Genomic DNA, 20,858 nt, shown 5'->3' with positions numbered 1-20,858 from the left:
AGAGGAGATTTTCAGAAGGTGAAAAAAAAAATGTAGGAGGCTTCGCTCTTGGCGCCGGAAGAGGGCAAACAGAAAAAAAGGACTGGGAGGGGTGGAGGGGAGATACGAAGAGAGTCGCAGACCCGCGTATACACCGCCGCCACAGGTGATCTGAAGAAAGACGCGGCAGAAGAGCCAGGGAGAAAAGGTGCGAAGTAAAGAGCGCAACAGAAATGCCCAAACACGTGGGGGAGAGGAGGGATCCGGTGGGCGTGGAGGAGAGGTGTATGCGTCCCCAGGGGTGTCTAGTGAATCCACATCACCAATACACCACACGTCGTTGTTCCTCCTGTCTGTCTCCGATTTCTTCCTTCCTCCTTCGTGTCCCGTGGTCGCTTCTTTTATTGCCTTCTGCCCTTACGCATGGCGTACGTGTCACACACACCCATACACGCGCGCGTGCACCTCCCCCTTCTCACTACCTCTTCGCCTGCCTCGTCAAATATAAAACAATCGGCCCTGAAACACAAGAGGTGCTTGGTTTACTCTGACACCAACTTAGAAGTGCGGCTCTGCTGGCGTTCGTGAGATCTAGGCACGATCGACTTGGTAAGCCAGTGGAGGCAGCTCTTTTTTTTTCCACGAGTAACACATACGCACACGAATTACAAAAACGTGGGAAGTCCGCTTCAATGAACGCGCCAGTGATGTGTGGATGAATTTGCAGTGCAGTTTTTGTGTGAGGGGTGATGGTGATGGTGGTGATGGTGGTCGGAGAGTATAGCAAAGCAGAGCCCACACCTCACAACCGTGTGTTAACAAACGGGGGGAGGGATATCCAAGCACAGATGAGTGAAATAAAGGCAGCAAAAATGGCTTCGTGCGAGACAGACCAGATGCATATATATGCAAAGATGACGATGCAGTAGAGAGATGGGGGGAGAAGAGGGGTGGGGGTGGAGAAGTGGAAGAAAGCTTCGCGGTAGAAGTCCACACGTTGATGGCACATGAATCCGTTAATGAAAGCTGTGCAAACGGGTGGGGGAAGGGTGAGAGGAGAGCAGTGTGCCGCACGTCCACTCCCACCCTGCACTCCCTTCCCCTCTCTCTCTCTTGACTGTGCGGAGGTATTTCAAAGATTTCTCTCTCCCCCCCCCCCGAGAAGTGTGTACACCCTTCAGCATTTCGTTTGCGTTCTCCCGTTTTGTCTGCATGTGTACGTGTGCTTTTCGGATTTGGAAAGAAATATCGGTACGGGAAAGGAGGTCGTTATCCACGACACGGCAGCACGTGTAGTAGGTACGCATACACATGGATGTACGTATGGAGATACGTATCTTTACACACACACACACACATATATATATATAGATATATACACCTATAATGGTTGGATACTCATGCCCTGTTTTCTTCGATTTTGGCTTATTCGTGAATAGACCGCAATGGATAAAGCGAAGCGCTGTGCCGCAATGAGCCCGACGTGCATACACGCGCACACATGCGCACGACGGACACATCACGTCTTGCGGCGCTTGTGGGCGGTTGCGCCAGCCTTTCGCTTCACCAACTCTTCCAACTCACCTAACCCGCGCCTACACCGAAAGGGACTCGCATACGAGTACACGGGCAGAGGGGAGGGGAGGGGAGGGGAGGGGGGAGGGGGATGCACACACCCCTCTGCATGTATACACACCTGAAAAAAAAAAAACTACATACACTTATTCATATGGATATAAATATATATATATGCATGTATATTGACCTGATGTTGTATACACATATAATCTGGGAGACACGCATAAAGTGATCGAAGATACGCGGGCATAGCAGCAAAACCACAACAGCTGACTAACACAGCGAAGAAAAGAGAGAAGGGGGGGTGAAGAATAACAGAGAGCAGCAAGAGACAGCAAAAAAAAACAGAAAATATTTTAAAAAGAAGGAACAGACTTAAACGAATATATTTGATGGGAGGAGGAGACATGGGGAAGCCGTGCGAACCGTCTCAAACGCGCAGACGGACGCAAACAAAAAAAAAGTGAAGCAGGGGAGACTACTGCCAATTGTGCATGGGCACATCCGTTGAGAAGAGCCTCTATGCATTTGCGTAACGTATCATTTGTGGGTTCTAGGACTTGGCTTTGGGTCTCTCCACCTTTTCCTTCGCATTTTTACAACGCCATCCCTCCCTCCCTCCCCCCACACACACACACACCATCGATGCCCCCCACCCACCCCACCCCACCCCACAAACAGTCCGGAGAAAAGGGGTCACGGATGAGATGATGATGATGAAAGTGGCCCACTTCTTTCCCCGCATGAACACCAGATCCCCCTCTCGGTGACAGAGGTGCGCTGCAACACAAGCACAAACTCGTGAAATAAAACCAGCGAAGGACGGGAGTGACAAATACGTGATCAATGGAAGCCAAAAGCGAGAAGTGCGCCGCAGGGGAGGAGGGTGAGGGGGAAAAAAGGAGGAGTCTAGTACAGTGCCGCAGGAAGAGCAGCTACTGACGGGCATCACACCGTTCCTTTTTTCCCCCTTTTTTTTGCTCTACGCAGAATGAACCCAACGCACACACACAAACGAAAAAAATAACCAGAACATGAAAATAACATCTACTTCTCTCAGAAGGGAAAAGGGAGAAGACTCGAGGCACACACACACGCACACCTCTTCTTCTTCCATCTCTGTCAATGCCATGGAAGGGGGGGGAGAGGAAGGGGAGTGTCGTGGTTGTGTGGATGACCGAATTGGTTTGCATCGTGAGATAGAGAACGCTGTTATGCGTCCCCCCCCCTCCGGCAGTAAGAGCATTCTGCCCTCCGCTGAGCCTGCACACTGTAAAGAAGATTGTAACGGTGAATCCAGAATACTTTTTTTTCCAAAAAGGAGGGAAGAAGGAAGGGGTAAAAAGACTGCACAAACACACATGCGCGAGAGATGAAGCGCCACAGACGATGAGAAAAAAAAGAGCAGCACAGTCGCACAGCCCCCCCCCCTCATTCACCCTCGCTAAAATAACAAAAAGAGAGAAACGGAGAAAAAAAGGGGGGGCACATCAAGAGAAACAAAGCCACACACACACACACACACACTTATATGTATAGACACACATCGAAACACACACACACACAGATAGGCACATGAAAATGAATGCTAGTGGACACACAGGCACACATATATATATATATATATTCGTTTTCAATCATACGCAGATGTGTCAAGTCTGCCACTCTTTTTCGACCTCATCCCACCCAGTCTCTGACCCCCCCCCCTCCCAATCCTTCTCCCCGCGCTATTTTGAAGCGTTTCTTCAAGCACACCGTGTTACGGGCACGTGTTGGGGGCGGGCTTTTAGCTGACCAATGCGCCAGAGCGAATGTGCATGCATGTGATCGGGACCGTACCAACGAGAGCAACAGAAGAATTGGAAGGGGGGGGAGGCGGAAGAGATCTTGAAAAATCGCGAGGAAGACGCAAACTCAAAACACGCACTCGAAAAAAAGAGAAAAGAGAGTTCAAACTAAAAAAAACGTTCTAAGCACGACAAACACATCCAGACCACACGTGCAGAAGCAGAGAAGTTCTGGGAGGAGGAGGAGGAGGAGGGGGGGAGGGCGCAGTGGACGTCCGACCTCACCCTCGAAACACCCTCATAATACACTTTGCCGCGCTCCGCCCTGGGCTTTCTCTTCATGGTAGCCTGTCGCTGCCCTATTGCCCATCGGTGGAATTGCCTCTAGCGCTGCCCAGACCCAGCTGCGTCTGCGTGGGCACCTGCGCCGGGTTATCTGCTAGGGTCTCCAGTTTGTGCTCCTGCTCTCTGCGAACCTTCTCACGTTCAAAGTAGAAGCAGCCGCAGCAGATAGCAATAATGGCGGCGATCAGGGCAATGAAGAGCATGACGGTAATGATGAGAGCGCCCCACCATGGAAACGGCTCTTTACAGCGTTGATAAATCCAACGACCCTGTGAATCGACCTCCACCAGCCTGCCGCAATGATAGTACGTGCCCTCGTCAGACTGCGGCACAATGACGTCACCGTCCGGATAAGTAGGGAAGATGTCTGCATCCGACCTCTGGTACTCATAGTACTCGCACACCCACTGGTGATAAAAGGTCACGACATTTTCGTTCGCCCATCCATGATCGCCCTTCATGTACGGCTGGCGCCCGCCCCAATAGCTGACATTGCCCCACCAGATCGGCTGGTCTGAAGAAAAATTGTTGTAGGTGGACTCGTCTCCGTGACCGCGCAGTTCTCCCTTGTATACAACACCGTAGAAGAAAGTCAACTCGTTGTGGAAGTGCAAGCCGTGGTTGAACTGCCATGTGCAGTTGGCGTCGAGGCAGGCGGCCTGGCGTGCCTCACCACCGATCGGTGCCTTTGAGAACTGGTTGATGGCGAGCACCTCGGCTGCAGCCACCTGATAGCTCTCCAGTTTGGGCATCATTGAGTGGCCCGAGTCACCCTGGGCGCAGTAACCCAGTGACTCGAAGTTCATGATGCCCGACGCGGACACCTTGCCGGCATAGCGGACAGAGTACGACTGCACCACGGTCGCGGCAATCACCGCGAGTAGGACGGCCAGCCCGACGGTGGTCCTCATGCACGATGACAAGTGCTTCATTGACGGTGGTGGTGCTGGTTAGCTTTAGGCAGACCCCCCCCCCAAAAAAAAAAAGTAGAGGGCGAACCCCGCTCTAGGAAGAGACGAAAAGAGGGAAGTGAGGGGAAGGGAGGCTTCAGCTGCACCTATCGAGTGTAGTCCCTCCGTAGGGTCTGGGGGAGGGAAGGAGGGGGGGGGAGGGGGTAGCGCGTAGTGTTGCTCACCGTTGGCGTGACTGTCTGTCGCCGATGTCTCTTTTTGGTTGTTGATCGTGGAATCCGTTTTTTTGTTCTTTGTCGGGTACGCAATCATACATGCGAACACTTCGTTGTGGACATGATCATCATCATCGGTGTGTGTGTGTGTGTGTGTGTGCGCACGCGCATGGAAGAAGGGGGGGGGGGGGGGGGGCACGTGCAATTGTGGTGGTGAAGTAGAAAGGAAAAGATAGGGAAGGGTAAGAAAGAACAGAAGATGGAGAGAAACAGCGACATCGAGGGCATGAGGGAGTCCGCCCATTCGCCCCCGCGTCGAGCCCACGTCGAGGGGAGAAGTCATGTGCTGCCGCGCCGTCTAAACCGGGACCATAGCAGCACAAATAAAGCGAACACACTACAAGCACGCAGGTATGCATGCATATGCACATTTATGCTCATATTTGTGTCTGTTGTTTTCGAGTCACTAATGAGAGTGTGGAGCTACCCGTCTTTTACAGCCGTCACTACCTCACCGAGCGGCAACATGAAGGGCATCGAGCAGGGGCGGGACATACTAGGAAGACACACAAACAGTGTGGAGATCACGAGGGAGAGGCCACCAGAGGCTGCACGGCAGCCCCTTCCACGGAAAAAAATGGAGCTCGAAGTTATATGAGTGGAAAAGACTTAAGGTCTCGCTTGGCGCTGCAACAAAGCAAGAGGGGAAAATCTCTAGCGGACACACACACATATATATATATACACTCACACGGTCCTCCCACACCGATATGTGCCGAGCAGAGCGCGCAGAGGCTCGCTAGAAAAGAAGAAAAATGGCGCACCACCAAAGAACCAACCAAAATTGTCGCATCTCTGCAGAGACTGGCGATCACACCGGCCCTCTCTTCCCGAGGTAAGGGGGGAAGGGGCGGCAAAGAAAACCACCACAATGAAAAAAAAAATTGAGAACATATATACACATACCTCAAAACGGCGGGGAGTGAGAGACCGACGGTTCATCGTCGGCGTTAACGGTCCAAAAAACTTTTTCGCCATTACACATCAGAAGAGAGGAGAAGGGAGGGAGGGAGGGAGGGGGCGGGGGAGGGGGAGAGGGGGAGGGGGGAGACCCAAAGGGGTCAATGCGTCGCGAGTGCGTACGATGAGATGTCTTCGAGTGAGAAAGGCGGTGACAGATAAATGAACAAACACAGTGCGCTAGGGTGACAGAATCAAACCGACGCAGGCGATGGCGCGTAGCACCTATGAAACGAATGAATCATCCGCATAGTTGGTCCCATCAAATACGGGAGGAGGGGGGAAAGGGGGGCGACGGGGAAACATGTACATTTTGGGGGAATTCTTGCTGGGTTGAGGTGCGCGCTTGGGGGGAGGGAGATGGAATAAAGGAATGAGGGGGGGGGAAAAAATAAGAACGAGTAAGAAACGCGAAAAATGCGCCAAAGTGGCCCTAAAAGTGTGTGACTGTGTGTGTGTGTGTGTGTGTGTTACAGGGGCTCGGCAAACTGTCTTTCAACCATTCGCAAGTAAGCATCCATGTCATCAAGCGAGCGCCCCTCCGAGGTGTTCACCCCGTTGTCCTCCGCTATTGGCAATGGCAATGGCGAAGCGCAAGGGATCTGGGGTGTTGGCATGACGCACTGCTCCCTCCCGGGGCAAAGAAACTGCTGATCTGAAGCGACCCTGGTCACGCTTTCATCATACGTAGAAGAGGGTACATACAAGCCGCCGCCTGGGTGTATCGCGTCTTCAGAAGTAAGGTGCAGAGGGTGCTCGAATGCACGCTCGGGTGGGCTGGCAAGACACTCCTCTGGTGCTTTGAAGCGCCCGGACAAAGTGACGGACTTCCGTTCGTGGGCCTCTTTTTCCTTAGGGCTGGCATTCGCGTGGCTGCCTGCCTCCGCAATGTCAGTGCGAGGCTCCAGTGCACCGCCTCCCTCCTCGAAACACACGCCAATAGCTCTGAGTGACGTGTGTGCGCTGCCTTCACCGCTATGCCCCTCTACCGCTTTTACAACCCCCGCATCGTGAACGACGTCATTTGCACTCACCTTGGACTCATTCCTGAGGTCGGCAGGGAAGTGAAAAAGTGAAAAAGGCCGGTAGAGTTGTGACTCCTCGGCTTGTCTCGACGCCGCGGACCTGAATAACGTCAAAGGCCGGGTGGGCACCTGAGCTGGTCGTAAGGGTGATGTCGATGACGTTTCGAGCAGCTGGGGGGATTGAAGTGCTCGACGTAAAGCCCCCACCTTCGACAATCCAGAAAACACCCGTGTTGACTGCACGGATGAAGTGGGGGGAGTTGGTCTGGAGCCAGTTGCTGAAGACAGCTTCGACATGGATCTCTTCAACCCTGTTGTTGGGGATGGCGATGAGCCCAAGAAGTCCACTCTGGACCTGGTCGACAAGCCCCCACCACTGGCGACGCTAGAATGATAGCCTGCGGTCATCGACGCACGCTGCACACCGTGTTCATAACTTGGTGGCGGTGGCTGTTGGTGAAGAGGCAACAACGCTGACGGGTCTGGGCTCGTGGGCGGCGACACCTCACCGCACTCGTCCGACGCACTACTAGAGAAAACACCCCGTACAGGCGATCGACTAGGGAGTATAGACGATTGCCTCGCGTGTAGCCTTGATGGATCACAGTGGGACTTCCCTGTAGACAAGTCTTTCGGATCCCGATGTTGATCCGTGTGCCCATGGCGCGCCTGCCACAGCTGGCGTGTCCGGTACAGACGGGCCGTCATGAGACGAATGCTTTTCTCAATATCCTCGACTCGCACCGCGTCCTCGGCTTGACGCCTCTGGATACGACACAAATATCCGATGGAAAGCCACACCAGCGTGACAATGGCGATCAATGCGACAAAAAAAGGGAGAAGGATCCACCACGAGCTGAAAAGCGACACACCCTCCACAAAGCCGTGGTCGTAGCCCTGCACTTCGGTATTGAACAGAGGTTGTGGCGTAGGCCCGACGGCGACCACGGCATTGCCAAAAACAGTAACGCCAAACGCGATACCGTACGTTACTCGAGTTTGTTGGAGCGTCACCAGCGCTGTCCAGATTGATCGTGAACGTAGCAGCAGCATTTGTCGCAACGATGCAACGCTACATGCAAGAGTGTACACAATTTGTCGTCTCTGTGTGTGTGTGTGTGTGAGTGTGTGTGTTTAGGTGTGTGTTTGGATTTGAGAAAGCACAAAGAAAAACGAAGCGAAAAGTGAAAGAAGAATGAGATCATGTCCCATGGATAACCACCATGAGATGCAGGCAGAGCGACACACACACACACACACGAGTTTTCACAGGTGTGTATGCGTAGAACCACAGAAAAACTACGAGAGCTTTACGACATCTCTTTATCGTACACCTATACACACACACATACATATACATACGTCTGCCAAGAACTGATGATCCACCACAAACGGATTTATTTTTTAAAAAAAGAAGAGGTGAATAAACCAACTAGCAAAAGCTACACAAACATGAATAGAAGCACTACACTAAGCCACACGCACACCCATTTTTACCTACGCGCGGGAGAAGACAGCAGAACAATGACCCCACCTGTCATCGCCGCTGCGTCCATGCAATGAAGGGGGGGGGATTGAGGGGAAGACAAGCTACAATGGAAACAAGGCGAACTAGCGATGAGAGCCGGGAATTGGCGTACGCAAAGAAAGAAAAGTAGACCTTGTGTTTTTGACGGAGTGGCACACACCTCGCCGGTTTTGGGGGTGTTGTGCAACCTCCAGCGTGGTTGCCCTTCACCTCATATCATACTAGTTTGATTCTGCAACTGGCACACATTTACCCGAGCACCGTCGAGAACGTCCTTAGCTGCCAAAGGCGCTCTTCGGTGCCACGGTGCCGGCAGTTGGTGCCCTCTTTCCGGGTGAGGAGCACAGACACGACAGTGATCCATTGCTCGGTGTACGCGTTGCGGTCAGCAGCACTGCTCCGAGGAACTACCCTACCTCCGAAGGTCCTCATCGGCTCAGAGGGCTTCGACGGTGGGTGCGCCACCAAAGAGACACTCATGAATCGCGTGTCGCTGCCATGCGAACGGCAAAGCTTCACTCTGATCCGGCCATCAGCCGCGTCTGCGCAGCCTCCTCCGCATCGCGGCGGTAGAGCTTCTCGCGGGGAAAAACAGAAAAAATGACCCCGAGGAAGCAGAAAGAGGTGATGAGAATGAGTACATTGAGACAGGCCGACGTCGAGGCGATGCCATCGCCGAGCATAGCAGAGGCAACAGAAAGCATGATGAGAGAGCACAGGTTTGCGCCAGCCATGAGGAGGGTCCCGGGTACGGACTCGGGTAAAGGGTAGGAGATCTCCATCGCGTACTCGAAACAAATCGGGATGGCGGTGTTTTGGAAGATGCCGGCGACGACATAAATGAACGAGCAGAGCCCATTCATCATGCGAGTGTGGCTCGGCACCTTCGCCATGACGACGATGAGTCCAATACAACAAAGAACGGAGCCGATGAAGCAAGCCAACAGAGGATACTTATAGTGCCGTGTGCGGTCCACCCAGAGGCCGACCAGGTAGGCCGCCACCGTCCCAACAACGATGTTGAGAGCGCCGATGATACCCACCAAATCGTTCTCCACGCCGAAGGGCTCCAATATTTGTGCCAAGACAGATGCGTAAGTCCACACGCTGCCCATGCTGATGCTGAAGGCACCGAGCAAGAAGACAAAGTCCCGGCGGCGGAAAAGCTGATGAATGGTGTGACCAGTCTCGAAGAAGGTGATCACATGCTTGTTGTGTCGCAACCGCTTCCAGGACGTCATCTTTTTCTGCTTGCTCATGCTGCCGCATTCAAGCTGAGGAGAGGAGATCGCGGTTGGCTCCAGGCTATTTTTTGACAAGATATGGTCATCACCGCCTGGCTTATTAGTGGACATGAAATCCACGTATCCAGCGGCAGAGCCAGTCGCGCAGATGTCGTTGCCACGCGCATCAGAGCGTGCGGCTGTTCTTGACGAATTGGGCCCATTTTTCGCTGCGTGCCGGTGCCCGTTAGCAGCGCTGTGGCCTCGCACTGCGCTGATACGGTGTTCATGAGGTCCGTCTTCATCGCTGCTGCAGCTGCCGGCATGCCCGTTACTGTGAAATTCACTGACCAGGTCGTCGTCTGCTTCCTCCTCCTCTTCTCGCTCGCCACGACGCTGACGCACCCGCTGAGTACGGCAACTCCCTGCACAGCTGCCTGACATGCTCCCTTGAGCAGACACGAGCTCTTCGAGCAGATGCTGGCTCGGGGCCTTGAAGCTCGGGGGGTGGAGGAAAAAGACGACGCCGACGGTAACGAGAACACAAAACCCCATCTCAAGGCAAAACAGCAGCATAAACTCGTTTGTAGTGCCCTCGTTGGACTTCACAATTTGGGGTGGCACCAAAAGAGCGATGGCGTTGCCAAGGCTGTTCGCCGTCGAGGCAATGGCCGTCGCGAAGGTGCGCTGGCTCACCGCAAAGTACTGAGCCGCAATCAGCGGTGGCGTCGACAGTACAAAGAGCTGCGCGATCGAGTTGAGGGTCTGTGACACAATCAGGGTGGTGTAACCCGGTTTCTGTAGCCCAGGAGTTACCTTTAGTATCGACCCCAAAGCGTTAAGGGTGCATCCGACAAGAACACCGAGCCGCACCCCGCAGCGCTCAAACGTAGTACACGTCAAGTACGCCCCTGCAACGAAGACGATCATGTAGACGGAAGAAAGCATATTCAACTGGTTCGTCGTGAGGTGAAAAAATGTGCGCGTTGCCGTTGCGATAGATGAATAAGTAATCCACTGGATCGCGTTCGATGCACTGTAGAGGCAGAAGAGCGTCAGCACAACCCAGCGCCGTGGGTCGCCCTTCTCGTTCATTGGCTTCGCCGACATGTTTGATTTCTTTATGTGCAAGAGTGGGTATATAAATGTATATGTTTTGAGTGCATTAAAACTTGACAAAAAAACAAAAACACACAAAAACGACAACCCCGGAAGGGAATACGATGCAACGATTGGATGTGTGTGTGTGTGTGTGCACCCGGGGATGTACGGTAAGGCAGGGAGATAACGCGCGTGTGCGTAGCCGTTGCAGACGGTATGATAGTGATGTGGGCAAAGGCAGCAGATGGACAAGTGGATGAGGGGAGAAAGAAGAAGAGCGACGGTTGACCCCAAAAACAAAGAATAATGTCACTGAGCCACCGTTCGGAAGTGAGATGATAGGCGGCAAGGTGATGTGGAGCCAACAAAAAGAAAGCGAAATAATTACAAACTCTGCGCACATTGTGTAAACGGGAAACAAAAATGGCAGCACCGAAGTGTGGGGGGGGGGGGGGGAGGAGGGGGAAGGGGTAGCGTAGAGACAGAGAGAAAGGGGAAGGGGAAGGGGACGAGGATAAGAAGCATGGCGAAGGTACAAAGAACATGAAGTACCTAATCCCTATGGTCTGTGTGTCAGCGAGTGTGTGCACGACACGCAGCCTTTAAATGCGGCTGTGTCGTTATGCCCACGCACAGGTCCGCGTGTACCACTTCACAGCCTTGGTATCGAGTCTGTCATCGTATCCCTTCCTGTAAGAGCAGTTTGTCTGACAATCCACCCAAGCAGTGATGCCTCGATCAGAAGCACACACACACACAGAGAGATACAGGATGTTGATGCATAAGTATTCTCCTTTTCAAGCACTCTGCATTCCTTTCATCGTCACTGCACGTGCACACAGAGGATCCAGAGTGAAAGAAAGAGTCCAGTACCACACGTGCATGTACGGTTTTATTTTTTTTCTGTTTTTTTTTTTTTTTGGGGGGGGGGGGCACAGTGACGAGTGTTCTCTATCGCATCCCGTTGGCTTCAGAAAAGAGCGGCGATACACCATTCCCATTAGCGACAGGTGCAGACACGGATATCGTTTTGCGTGGAAAAGAAGGAGGCGATAAAAGCATTCCAAAATCAGCAGCGCGTCGCCAAAAAAAATGAAAGCGCGAGTCGCACAGTTGGTGTAACAACAAAATAACGGGCTTTCGATGAGTGACATAGACTTTAAAAAAAAAACGCGAGGCTCTGCACATTGGCGAAGCGTGAAGTACCAAGTAGAAAAGAGGAAGAGCGACAATGAGTACAAGAGACAGAAAACTCTGGAAACCTCTTCAGCTGCTGCTCCCCCCCCCCTCCCTCCCTCCCTCCCCGCCCCTTCCCTGCCATCCGACCTCTTTTACGTCATACATGGACACCAGAGCATGTCCCGTCACGTGGTTGCTGCCCATCTGCATTGCGGCAATGGCAGAGACGGGGAAACGGCGTAGTTGCACGTGTAGAAGCTGCTCTCACTTGCGGGCGTACCGATAAAGAGGTGAACATCTGCTCCACTTAGCCTTTTTTGTCACAGCAATTGTAGGCACGTTACTGGTGTGTCTGTGCCGGTGACTGTGTACGTGCCGTATCGGTGAGACCCACAACGACAAGCCAAGGAGCGCACGTGCTCAATATTGATACACAAGAAAATCGTCGCGCTTTTGGTAACGGCGAGCAAAGAGGCTGCCCATCGCGGTGGGCTCACTAAATGCGACGTTCTCTGCCAACACAACGAAGCCGTAGCATACGGCGCGGCGGGCCCGCTCAATCATCAAGTAGGCCACCCCACGCCCGCGTGACGATGACGCTACCCACATAAGCCGCACACCACATAAAGAAGTTCCAGTGCACCAGATGTCGCCCATGTGAGTCGCTTGCGCACACAGCGCTTTATTTAGCGGCAGAGAGGGCGGGAGAGAAGCGTCGGTACGCAACGTAGAGCCACCATCAGTGGCATCGTCGCTCGTCGAATGCGTTGATAACTTGGGTGAGAAGGCTCGGTATGCTTGGAAAATTTCTTCTGCCACGCATACCCCATCCACAAACCACATCGGTGTGCGGCTATTTGTCTTCAGTGAAGATAAGCAATCCAGGCCGTTTCCTTTGGTTGTGAGATGCACCACCACGACACAGCCGCTGTGGCCAACGGCATCAGTAGAGCCGACGGATTCGGCAGCTGTGTGCAACACCGCCAAGACCACCCGGCGTAAGGTTACACTACAGCAGCTGGATTGCATCGCGGTGTATCTGTGGCATTCACCTCGCCTGCTCGCGTCCTTGTCATCGGGGCCTGAGGATCGAACAGAGGTCGACATGCCCCGACTGCGCTTGTGGCCGGCTCGCTCACCAAAGAAGTCGTACAAAACAACCGCGGCAGAAGCGAGAAGCGGCTCAGAGGCTGCACCGACACAGGAGGAGGTACCTACATCATTTCCCACAACGTACCCCCGACCAAACACGTGTTTCTTGACATCCGCGAGACTCCGCCAAGTTGAGGGGAGCGCGCGTGCGTCTTCCAGCAGGGCAGGGAGCTGGACATGTCTCGGCATTGGCAGCGACCTCGATGTGAGCCGACTAGTTTCTACGCTGAGGATGGTGAATGAATCGACGTGTCTTCTTTTCTCTCCAGGACAAGTGCAGCCCTCGCAACAACTTTGGGCAACGCGTAATGGGGGTTGACATAAACGCAACAAACCATCGGGGGGGGGGAAGGCCTCAGTAGTGCAAGCGCGGGGTAGAGGGCTAATGCAAGACATATAAAAAAAGGGGGAGAGAATAGTAGGATGAGTACATGGGGGTCTCTTTGTGCGTGCGTGTGTGGGCATTTGAGGGAAGGGGGGGGGAGGGGGAATGTGTGGACGAATGAGAACGTTTTGTTTTTGCGATGCATCACAACTTGGTCGTACAACACACGAGATTAGTTCCCCCATCTCCATCATCCCCAGGCCTGTTCACAGAGGGCGTGGCATAGCGCAGAAAAAAAAAGTGGTGGACACGTGCCACAGCAACACCGGCCCACTCATCTCACCACGAAACCTCCGCCTCAAACTGGCCCCCCTTCCAGCACGCAGTTCGCCTCAGAGCAACGCCCAATATGCCGGTAGCCATGCAATACATCCCTCGGGAAGGGCTCAGAATCCCCCACCCCACACCACCCCACTCCTACCAGTGGAGCGTGAGGACTGCGTTATATACTATCGAGTCACACCGGCACTTCGTCTTTCATAAGACGAGGTAAACGTCTTCACTGCCGCAAGCCGCTCCAACGCGGTGTCATCGGTGCCGATTCGGCACTCAGACACACACACACGCGCGCGCACACACACACGCTCAACCCGGAGATCCGAGCACCGGTGTGTTGGGCTCAAGAAAGGACGGCGGCGGCGACGTCACTGGTACCGCTGGGGCTTGCCGTGACTCACGAAGCGCGCAGAGCTGTGGCAAATACAGCACCTTGAGCTCCTTGACGAGCTTTGCCACCTTTGCGTCGCGTGTCTCATGGCTTAGCGGGGGATCGAGTGGCTCCTCACCGCAGACTGGGCACAGACGATCCGCCACCGACACAGCCTCCACGGTCGGTGGCGTTGGTGCGCAGAGCTGACACAGCACCGCCCCACAGCATGACATTGTTAGCGTCAACAGAGGTAAATGATAGCACTGGCAACAGAAAAAGTCTGTCAGCCTCACATCGAGTCTTGACAGTTTGCCTTCGTCAATTAACTCATTGAGCTCCTTGATGTCGTCGCTGCTCACAACAGACGGAACCACAGTCAACGCCTGCTCCCTCATGAGCGGAGAGTGCGGCCTGTGCGGAGATTCCAGGCGGCGGGACGACCGAGTGGGCTCCTCCTTTCCCGACACAAGGTCCCCACGGCGCGTTCGTTTGGTTAGCCCCGCATCGGTGCCACTCTCAGCGCTAAGAGGGGGGGCCACCCCGTTGGTGGCCCCCCCAGCCACGGGATCATTGGAATTACTCCCAGTCCCGGTTCCACCGCTCCCAACACCGCCTGTGACACCTACGCTGGCCCGGGCCGCCGCCAGTCGAGCCTCCGCCCAGGCATTGGCATCAATGCCAACGTGCAGGAGGTTCTCCGCATCAGTGAAGAGAACGAGGCGGCCATCTTGCAGAAGGTCTTCGTTGACGTTGAAGAAAATGTGCTCAAGAGAATCCGCTGCGATTACGCACAGCGGCATCGGCTCAAGGTTCGCGTCAGCAGTACGACGGCCAACATATGGTGCCTGTACCATTACACAGTTGAACGCGAGATCATCCTTCTCCAGAGACAACCTGGAGGAGAGAGGCGACTCCTCCCAACAGATGTCTCTCAGCCGAGAGCCCGAAATCTGAAGTGGCGCGCCTGGAGCGGGGGCGGCAGCGCTGTACTTCTTGCCTCGGACCCGCGCAGGGCGAGAACGATCGGCTGTTTCCCGAGAGGCCACAACGAAGAGTCGGTTGCTGGAAAGCGTCTGAGGTACACTCGCACTCTGGCCCTTGAGGAGAAACACAAACTGCATTTGCTCTAACGGGAGTACCGACGAGGAGGAGTCAAAACAGAAGATGAGGGTGGTTGAGAATTTTCTTTCAACAGGGGTGTGTAGATGCGACTGAACCACCTCCAAAGACAACGCACCGACCAAGGAGGAGATTCACCTCGACAATGTAGCGATGTGTTACACACGAACACACACACACACGAAGGCGAAGAAAAAACGCGTGTGAACGCAAAATGTTGCGGGTGTCGGAGGAAAAAGAAGAGAGATCTCTACCTCTGACACACACACACACACACGGGGGAGAGGGGGAACTCCGGGGATGTCCGCGCTTGTTGTGTGTGTGTGTGTGTGTGTGTGTGTGTATGGAGGGGGGGGAATATAAGGGATGTGTAGGGTGTGAGTAGAGATGGAAACGAGTGTCATCCATATTTTTGACAAACAGGTGTGCTGATAAACTCCTCCCACAGATTCAAGGGCAACCGTGCCTGCGTGTCTCATTCCCGATTATATGATCGTCCCTCCCCTATTTCCAAACAGGCGTACGACTCAGAGAGTCCCAACAACACCATCTGTCAAGCTGATGTGTCTACACGGCCACGGTTTTGCTAAGGGGAATAGCGGGGAGGGGGAAGGGGGGGGGGCGATCACATTGACAGTGGTACGCTATTTCTTTACAACATACCAAAACCGCACCGGTCACGTCTCCCTTTGCCCCGCGGCTTTGTGCCTTCATGTCCCCTCTCCAGAGGAAGACAATACACATATATATGTATAGGGAGAGGGGGGGAAGATCCTCTATCAGAGCCGTAGCTTGTCTTGGTGGATGTGCGTATCTGTACTGCAGAAACGATGGAAGGGATGACAGATAGAAAGAGAGGGAGAGATGGAAAAACGAGCTGCATGTAGAGTGATAAGCAGGCAGCGTCGCAATAGGGTGTGATGGGTCTCTCTTCTCCTCCTCCTCCTCCTCATATCAGGCCAGTCTCCCTGTGTGTTGTACTCACTAAACGCGGATGAGGTGACGTTCCGTAAGTAATCCTTGACGAGTCGGGTGAAATCCATCGAGGACACACACGACTTGCGTCACTGAAGTCATCTGCACGGCGCTCGTGCGATACATCAACCGGATTGGTGTAAAGCCTCGCCCTCTCGCCCCTTGGGAGTGTACCCTGGCCCTGACGTGCCGTCACTGCCCCCTGCGCTGTCACGTCGTCTCTGTCATGCACCGTATACGTGTGCTTGAAGCCCTCCAGCAGCCTCGTACGAATATTCTCCAGCTCCTCCACCACAGCCAGTGGCAGAGCTGGACGACCAGCTCGATGAGCGGCGAGCACGTAGTTGATCTCCCTGATCCCCTCCAACACCGTCGGGTGGTCCACCGACGATGCACTGAGAAGAGCAGCGCTTGCAGCAGTAGAGGATGACACCGCCACTGTCGGTGCAGGTGCGGGTGTTGCACCAGGACTATGAGTGGACATCACCATCCCCGCAAGCGCGCCTGGTGGTTGTTGAGATGAGGGCAACCGCGCAAAGGATGCTGGAGCCTTTTCCTCTGTGTGGGTGTGCGGGAGTTGACGGCGCGGCCTCGGTGCCGAAACAGCCCCGTCGTCGGCAGCGCTCCAGTATTGGTCACCTAGTGACGCCTCGCCATGTGTCGCGATGTGGCGCGTACTCGCTGCTGCTGCTGCTGCTGCTGCTGCTGCTGCTGTCGGCTCAACACCAGACAGACTATCTACCCCCTGTGAGTCGATTGGAGTAAAGGGTCTGTGATGAGCGTTTCTAGAGAGGATGGAATACTGCTGCTCAAATTGTGGCGCTGGGCAGTCAGCGGCGCCAGTCGTCGTACCACCCCCGGCGCCTGAACACGGATACAGAGCCTCCAGAGAGCTCTCCAACTCGAGGACGCGCCGGTGAAGACGCTGGATCAGCTCTCGCTGAAGTCGAATGTGCTCCACGAGCTCCCCCCGGGGCGCCTTCTGTAGCGCCTCTTCGAACATCAACGCCAGCCAACAAACGAAGACCGGGAAGGGCAAGTGTGCGCCACTGAACAGAGGGGAAAGGGAGGGGAGTGGTCAGCACCCACTGTCGTCGCTGTAACGTCAGCCAGCCAGCCGTCCGTGTGGGAAAAATCAGAAGAGTCTATGACTGACCACTTATGTCCAGAAACAGGCGCAGGGGGAGGGGGGGGGGGGGCGAAGCGTTCCGAAGTATGAGACGTTTTTTCCCCCTTCCCCCTGCGGGTGGCCAGAAAAGATGAGCGTTGATCCTCCGGTGTCTCACTGTGTGTGTGTGTGCACATACATACGGACGTAGGTGCCCGTTTCTCTCCACCAACCAGCCGCCTGACGGACACTCAAAGTCGGTCTGCAGCAGTTCCCTGATGACACGCGCAGAAATAGACGCAAGAAAATGAGAGAATAGAAGAGTTTTTGTGAGATTGCTAGCAAGCCGACCCGCCTTCCTGACGAGGCAAAGGGGGAAGGGGGGTGAGAGAGCACAGACGGTAGCAAGAAGGACAGCCCTGATGCGAACCACACGAGATTCACATACATTTACGCGCATACAAGGCACACCCTTCATGACTTGGGCAATGACAAGGGTGCCATAAATGAAGGGAAGGGAAGGGGGAGAGAGAGAGAGCGATGGCTCTTGCTGCTTGTGTGTGCGATCACCAAAAGTGAAATCTGTTTGCTGCCATGCCACGACTTATGCAGTGGCGGTTACCCGTTCAAAACGACTTTTAAAATACCAGGGAAATTTTTAAAAAGTTGAGAAAAACCAAACAAAAGCACAAAGCAATACGCAAGAAAGGGGGGATCTCCAGCCTCAGAACTGCCGCAATGGTGTGTGTGTGTGTGTGTGTGAACGTGGATGCGTGAGAGAGAGAGAACCTCTGTATGGGGGCATACCTGTCCCGCTTGTTATTTGAACTAGACCAAACCGCCACCCCGGCTAAAACTGAAGTGAAAGCCAAACACGCTATGATATACACACAAAAATAGAAGGGAAGAGGGAAGAGAGACGCACATAACGCCACTACCACGCACTCGTGCTACGACTCTGCTCGAGCAGCTTTGCGACGGCAGCCTCCCCGTACACGACAACAGGGGGTGAGGCTGGAGTCTTGCTGCCTTTTCGCTTGGTCTCCGCCGCAGTCGTGTCATTCCCTGAAGCAGCGGTGGGAGCAAGACGCCGCAGCACGCGCTCACGCCGCACGACCGATGCATGCGCGGTCTTGACCACTGACGCGGGAGCCTCGATGACGACGTCCTTCTCATCGGCCTCCGCAGCAATGACAGCAGGGTCGAGGCGGCGTGCTTTAGAGAGAAGGGATCGTGTCGCGGTGCGGGCGGTGGCTACCGTGCGTGGCTCTATACCAGAAATCGCGCCTCTCTCGTCTCTGTCCCGAGCAGCGTCGTGTGCGTCGCCTAAATCGCCGCGCATCTCATGTGAGCTGGCAGCAATGTCGGCGTCGCCGCTGCTATCCTTTCCAGACGTCGTTTCCTCTGCCCTCTCCACAACCGACCGCGCGTTCCTCTCCTTGTATGCAGCGCTCACCTGCTCCACTGTCATCACTGGTTGCCCGTCCAGCAGCTTGATATTTGGAAACAAGCGCAAGACGCGCTGCTGCACGGTGATCGGGAGGGCACCGGTGCCGGAGGAAGGAGTTGTCGCAGTTTCCTCCACAACAGGCTCAAGCCTGGTGAGACCACGTGCTCGGTCCTGCACGGCACCCTCCTCGATGAGGGGGTTACCGCGGACGTTCAGCTGCTCCAGGTAGCGACACCGACGCACAGTCTCCACAGAGGCGAACAGGTTGTTGCTGATGTCAAGGATATGTAGGGAACGCAAAATAACACCATCGGGCTGGAGAGAGGTGAGGTGGTTCTGTGCGAGCCGAAGCTCCGTCACCCTGGGCAGGAACCACCGCACGGGCAGTGAGTAGAGTTCACAGCCACTCAGCGAAAGTTTTTTCAGCCGCGGCAACTTCTCGAAGACAGAAAGAGGGTGCGCCAGCGCAAGTGCGGACCTCCGCTGCTTGTAGGCCACCGTCTCTGGTAAGTCCTCGGCGAGCTCACGAGCGGCAGTGGAAGCAGATCGACGCATCGAAGATGAAGCCCTCTGTCCAGCATGGCGTCGTTGAGTCGCTGGCGCACGGCGCCTTTTCTCGCCCCTTGCGGGGTCGTGGTCACCGTCATCAGACGTGGCAGAGACATCGTCTGCTGTCTCATCACTGCCCTCATCACCCGCTGCGGCACTCCCGCGACTTGGAACCTCGCCGCACTCCGCCGCCACCTCCTCCACGCCCCACGTCGGAAAAACCTGGCAGAGACGCGTGTTCCGGGATAGCACGACGGTTTCGCATTGCTGGAAGGTAGAAAAAATGGCGTAGTTACGCTGCGCCACAGCGTGCAGGACAGCGCCGCTGGTACTAACGCTTTGCCGCAAGGACTCGGGCAGGTGCTCACGCGCGGCTGTAAACTCGGCTGGCTCCTCACCCGCTCCCGCCACCACGGCACCGAGGACCGGAGAATTAAACTGCAGGCGATTATCGTTGGCAATAAAAGTGCGCAGTGTGAGAGCAGTGTGCTCAAGCCCCTCCAGCGACTCCACTGCGCAGAATGAGATGTTCAAGACGGAAAGACATGTCCCCGACAAACCTTTCAGCGAGGCGAGCCGGTCGTTGTGCGCGACATTCAAGTTAGAGAGGTGCTGCAGTGTTGCCATAGGACTGAGGTCGGTGAGATCGTTGCTTGACAAGTCCAGCTTCCGCAGCTGACGGCACAGGACTCCAATCGAGGACGGCAGAGCAACAAACCCCTTTTTACTCAGCAACAGCTGCCTTGTTGTCTCCACATCTACATCAAGTGAAATCGACTCCACAAGCTTCTTCGCTACATGCGGAAAACTTTTTGTCATCGCCCCCGCAACAGCGTCTCGGGCGGCCTTGGCCTCCATCTGCTGGACCCGCGTCAGCTCGATAGTACCTGATGCTGAAGTCATGGCGGCTCTGCTTGCACGCGATGCTGGTTTTTTTAGTGATTCAACATTGGCCTTTAGTGGACGCCTCGGTCTCTGCGACGGCGCACCCCGCGGCCGTGGTCCAGGCGTGTGATTGCGTTGCATGACACACCAGTAGAATCCTCTTGTAGAAGACTTGTGTTCACGTCGCTCGGAGAACGTCTCTTCTTCTGTCTGTGATGGATAAGCGGTGTGTAAAAAGATGATGATTGCTGTTTATGAGGGGAAAGGAGGAGAGAGGGGAGAGGGGAGGGGAGAGGGGAGGGGAGAGGGGGAAGAAGATATATCATCGACAAGATATATGTACATATATATATATAACGTACGGCACATAAATGTACGTACAACAAACCCTTTCTTGCTGCTGTATGCTTGGGGTATATATTTATAGAGAAAGGGGCGAACATTCCCACAGGGCGAATAGCACCAACACTGCCCACCACACGCTTCTGCCGTACACCGCCGCCGCCCACTGCGCGCCAAAGCCGGAAAAAAAAATGCGTCCGCGACAGACGACGTCCACATAATCGTAATTGTTTGAGCTCTTCATGCTTCCTTTTCTGTTTTTTTTTTACTTCTTCCCTCAAGACGGTTGGGTAAAAACAGAGTGCAGCAAGAAAAAAAAATACTCGACAACGTAACACAAGTTTTCACATACA

At 54.4% G+C, this 20,858-nt stretch overlaps 6 protein-coding genes across 6 annotated transcripts; all 6 read right to left on the bottom strand.

The window, feature by feature from the left end:
* Window positions 1-3,703: 3,703 nt before the first annotated feature.
* Window positions 3,704-4,621, bottom strand: JKF63_05908 (uncharacterized protein; the record flags this gene model as incomplete). Its single annotated transcript, XM_067901861.1, has 1 exon — window positions 3,704-4,621. The coding sequence occupies one exon, from the start codon at window positions 4,619-4,621 to the stop codon at window positions 3,704-3,706; it is 918 nt and encodes a 305-aa protein (XP_067757567.1).
* A 4,282-nt stretch (window positions 4,622-8,903) lies between these two features.
* JKF63_05907 (uncharacterized protein) lies at window positions 8,904-10,721 on the bottom strand (the record flags this gene model as incomplete). The annotated part of the gene is made up of 1 exon (XM_067901860.1): window positions 8,904-10,721. One exon carries the CDS (start codon window positions 10,719-10,721, stop codon window positions 8,904-8,906), a length of 1,818 nt encoding a protein of 605 aa, XP_067757566.1.
* A 1,590-nt stretch (window positions 10,722-12,311) lies between these two features.
* JKF63_05906 (uncharacterized protein) lies at window positions 12,312-13,232 on the bottom strand (the record flags this gene model as incomplete). The annotated part of the gene is made up of 1 exon (XM_067901859.1): window positions 12,312-13,232. The coding sequence occupies one exon, from the start codon at window positions 13,230-13,232 to the stop codon at window positions 12,312-12,314; it is 921 nt and encodes a 306-aa protein (XP_067757565.1).
* Window positions 13,233-14,013: 781 nt separating this feature from the next.
* JKF63_05905 (uncharacterized protein) lies at window positions 14,014-15,198 on the bottom strand (the record flags this gene model as incomplete). Its single annotated transcript, XM_067901858.1, has 1 exon — window positions 14,014-15,198. One exon carries the CDS (start codon window positions 15,196-15,198, stop codon window positions 14,014-14,016), a length of 1,185 nt encoding a protein of 394 aa, XP_067757564.1.
* Window positions 15,199-16,145: 947 nt separating this feature from the next.
* Window positions 16,146-17,174, bottom strand: JKF63_05904 (uncharacterized protein; the record flags this gene model as incomplete). The annotated part of the gene is made up of 1 exon (XM_067901857.1): window positions 16,146-17,174. The coding sequence occupies one exon, from the start codon at window positions 17,172-17,174 to the stop codon at window positions 16,146-16,148; it is 1,029 nt and encodes a 342-aa protein (XP_067757563.1).
* Window positions 17,175-18,213: 1,039 nt separating this feature from the next.
* Window positions 18,214-20,304, bottom strand: JKF63_05903 (uncharacterized protein; the record flags this gene model as incomplete). The annotated part of the gene is made up of 1 exon (XM_067901856.1): window positions 18,214-20,304. The coding sequence occupies one exon, from the start codon at window positions 20,302-20,304 to the stop codon at window positions 18,214-18,216; it is 2,091 nt and encodes a 696-aa protein (XP_067757562.1).
* Between the last annotated feature and the right edge of the window lie 554 nt (window positions 20,305-20,858).

The sequence above is a fragment of the Porcisia hertigi genome, chromosome 20 (assembly GCF_017918235.1).
Source record: "Porcisia hertigi strain C119 chromosome 20, whole genome shotgun sequence".
In the NCBI taxonomy this organism is placed as follows: Eukaryota; Euglenozoa; class Kinetoplastea; order Trypanosomatida; family Trypanosomatidae; genus Porcisia; species Porcisia hertigi.
Note: the sequence above shows the minus strand (reverse complement) of the source record. Positions and strands in the feature narration are given on the sequence as shown.